Source organism: Plectropomus leopardus, unplaced genomic scaffold, assembly GCF_008729295.1.
Source record: "Plectropomus leopardus isolate mb unplaced genomic scaffold, YSFRI_Pleo_2.0 unplaced_scaffold24133, whole genome shotgun sequence".
Taxonomy (NCBI): Eukaryota; Metazoa; Chordata; class Actinopteri; order Perciformes; family Serranidae; genus Plectropomus; species Plectropomus leopardus.
Window position 1 is genome coordinate 1 of NW_024626195.1, and position 2,269 is coordinate 2,269.

Below are 2,269 nucleotides of genomic sequence, written 5' to 3' on the forward strand. Positions count from 1 at the left end.
AGAGGGTATCAGAGGGTATCAGAGGGTACAGACGTGGTATCCAGTCTGTTGCGGATTCCGAGACTAAGCTGAGGACGACTGAACGCTGATTCAATAAATAATAAAGCACCAAGCAGCAGCATTCAGTCTTTTCCATAATAATACATTGGTTTATACACTTCCTGTTCACACCTGGACTTCCTGTGAATGACAGGAAGTGGAGGCGGCAGAGAAGGCGTGGGTCTGTTGGACGGGTGAAGGATCAGAGTCTGTGGCTCAGCTCCAAACAACACCTCCTCCAGAACACTGCTGCAGCTCCATCAGGTAAAAAACACCTATTTACATCTGAGAAACGCTCTGGGACGGATGCTGGATCCAAACCTGCAGGACACCGATGGACAGACAGTGATGGACAGACACAGACGGACAGACACAGAGGGACAGACACAGAGACAGTCTGCGTCTGTTTGGTTTGGTTGGACAGTGAAGACTTCCTGGATGTTTGTCTCAGCTCAGATTGACTCTCTGTGTTTACTTGTGTTGTTGTCACAGTTTGGACGATCGAACCGGCTCTTTACCGCCCAAACACAAGAGGAAAGACTCGATGTGACTCGAGTGAGGACGAGTCCTCAGAGACTCGGTTAAAGGTGGATGTGTGTGATGATGAACCACAAAAAGCTTCGGCCGGGCGGCTGAGTGTTTGTGGATCTGCAGGTTTGGATCTTCAGGTTCTTGAGCGTCTCGGCCGCAGTCGAGTCTGAACTCAAACCCGTCACCTGTCTGTTTAACCCTTTAACTCCTGGATCACCGTCAGTGTCTCTGTGCTGCTTTCGGACACCTTTAATGAGCACCTGCGACACTTGTGACACCTGAGAAAACTGGTTTGATTTCCCTCAAAAACACTCAACAGAAAAACCTGAAACTGGAAAAGAAATGTCCCACAAACAGCAAAAAACTAGTAAAAGACAGCAACCTGAAAATATTAATAAATATTATCAAAAATCAAAAATGTCAAGAAAACTTTATTTATTCTTCTCTTAGCTGTCTATTTAAAATAATGTGACAGAAACAAATCTTTTCAGCACCTTCTTGAGGTCATTTTACTGTTTTTTGTTTGTTTTTTACTTTTTCTTGTGCTTTTTAGGTAACTTTCTTTGAACTTTTTACTAATTTGTTGTTATTTTTTGGGTCATTTCTCGTCACCCTCCTCCCACGTTTTTTAAAAGACATGGGTCATCTGCTCAGGCATCAAAGGGTTAATCTGCTCAGGTATCAAAGGGTTAAAGAGGAGATAACACGTGTTAGTCTTAGCTCCTGCAGGTTGCTGTCAGTGATTGGCTGTGATAAGATACCTGTAGCCACGCCCACCTGTGATGTCACCATGTGCTGGACTACACCTGAAGGTCTGCAGAGAAAAGTCTGAGCAACAAAACACGAGAGACTCGACTGCAGCTGTTATACCCTGTCTGAGAGTGTGTGTGTGTGTGTGTGTCTGCAATGTATGTGTGTGTGTGTCTGCAATGAGTGTGTGTGTCTGAAGTGTGTGTGTACGTGTGTGTGTGTCTGCACTGTGTGTGTGTGTGTGTGTGTGTCTGAAGTGTGTGTGTACGTGTGTCTGCAATGAGTGTGTGTGTCTGAAGTGTGTGTGTCCACATGATAAGCTCTCAGCAGCCTTTGGGGGGCGCTGTGGTGTACAGACACACTTCTGTCGTACAAACACTTTGCTCCGGAGTAAAAAGTGAACACGTTTTAGAGACTCAACGCCGGTGGCTGCACCTGGAGGCCCCGCCCCCCGTAGTGCCCACCCCCTTCCTGCGTGGTCAGCGGCAGCTCAGACGGAGGACTCGCGGGCGGTTTTGGAGCGCAGGGCTCCAGTGCGGCTCAGGAAGGGGAAGGTAGTGCCGAGGCAGCCGGCGGCCACGGCAAGCCCGAGGCTGGCCCAGGCGCAGCAGATGGACCAGCCATAACCGTGGTCGACGTCTGCCGGCAGCCCGTAGATGAAGGGAGGGTTCCTGGAGAGGTCGTAGGTCACGCTGGCTGCGTAGGTGCACAGAGAGATGGTGCAGAAGATCCCTGCAGGAGACACCAGAGGAGAGATGCTTTGTCGTCATGGTAACAGACTGCAGGAGTATTAAAGGCACTTTTCAGTCTTTTTGACCACTTTCACACGACATGTCACATTCACACATTCACACGCTGGTGGCCGAGGCTGCGGTACATGGTACCTGACTGGCTGCTGCTCTGACCTCACAGGCTGTTTCCTGATGTGAGTGCTGACGGTCACCAGCAG

General features: G+C 49.1%; 1 protein-coding gene across 1 annotated transcript; it reads right to left on the reverse strand.

The window, feature by feature from the left end:
* Window positions 1-1,568: 1,568 nt before the first annotated feature.
* Window positions 1,569-2,199, reverse strand: LOC121966356 (transmembrane protein 178A-like). Its single transcript, XM_042516460.1, has 2 exons — window positions 2,175-2,199; window positions 1,569-2,052 (listed from the first exon to the last, which is right to left on the reverse strand). Exons 1-2 carry the CDS (start codon window positions 2,197-2,199, stop codon window positions 1,811-1,813), a joined length of 267 nt encoding a protein of 88 aa, XP_042372394.1. The 3' UTR covers window positions 1,569-1,810.
* Window positions 2,200-2,269: the final 70 nt, after the last annotated feature.

Bases quoted from the DNA above. Each gene is read 5' to 3' on its own strand.
- LOC121966356 (XM_042516460.1), bottom strand. From the start codon at position 2,199: ATGTACCGCAGCCTCGGCCACCAGC. The intron at 2,053-2,174 runs GTGTGAATGTGT...TGTCTCCTGCAG, and splicing joins CCGCAGCCTCGGCCACCAGC to GGATCTTCTGCACCATCTCT.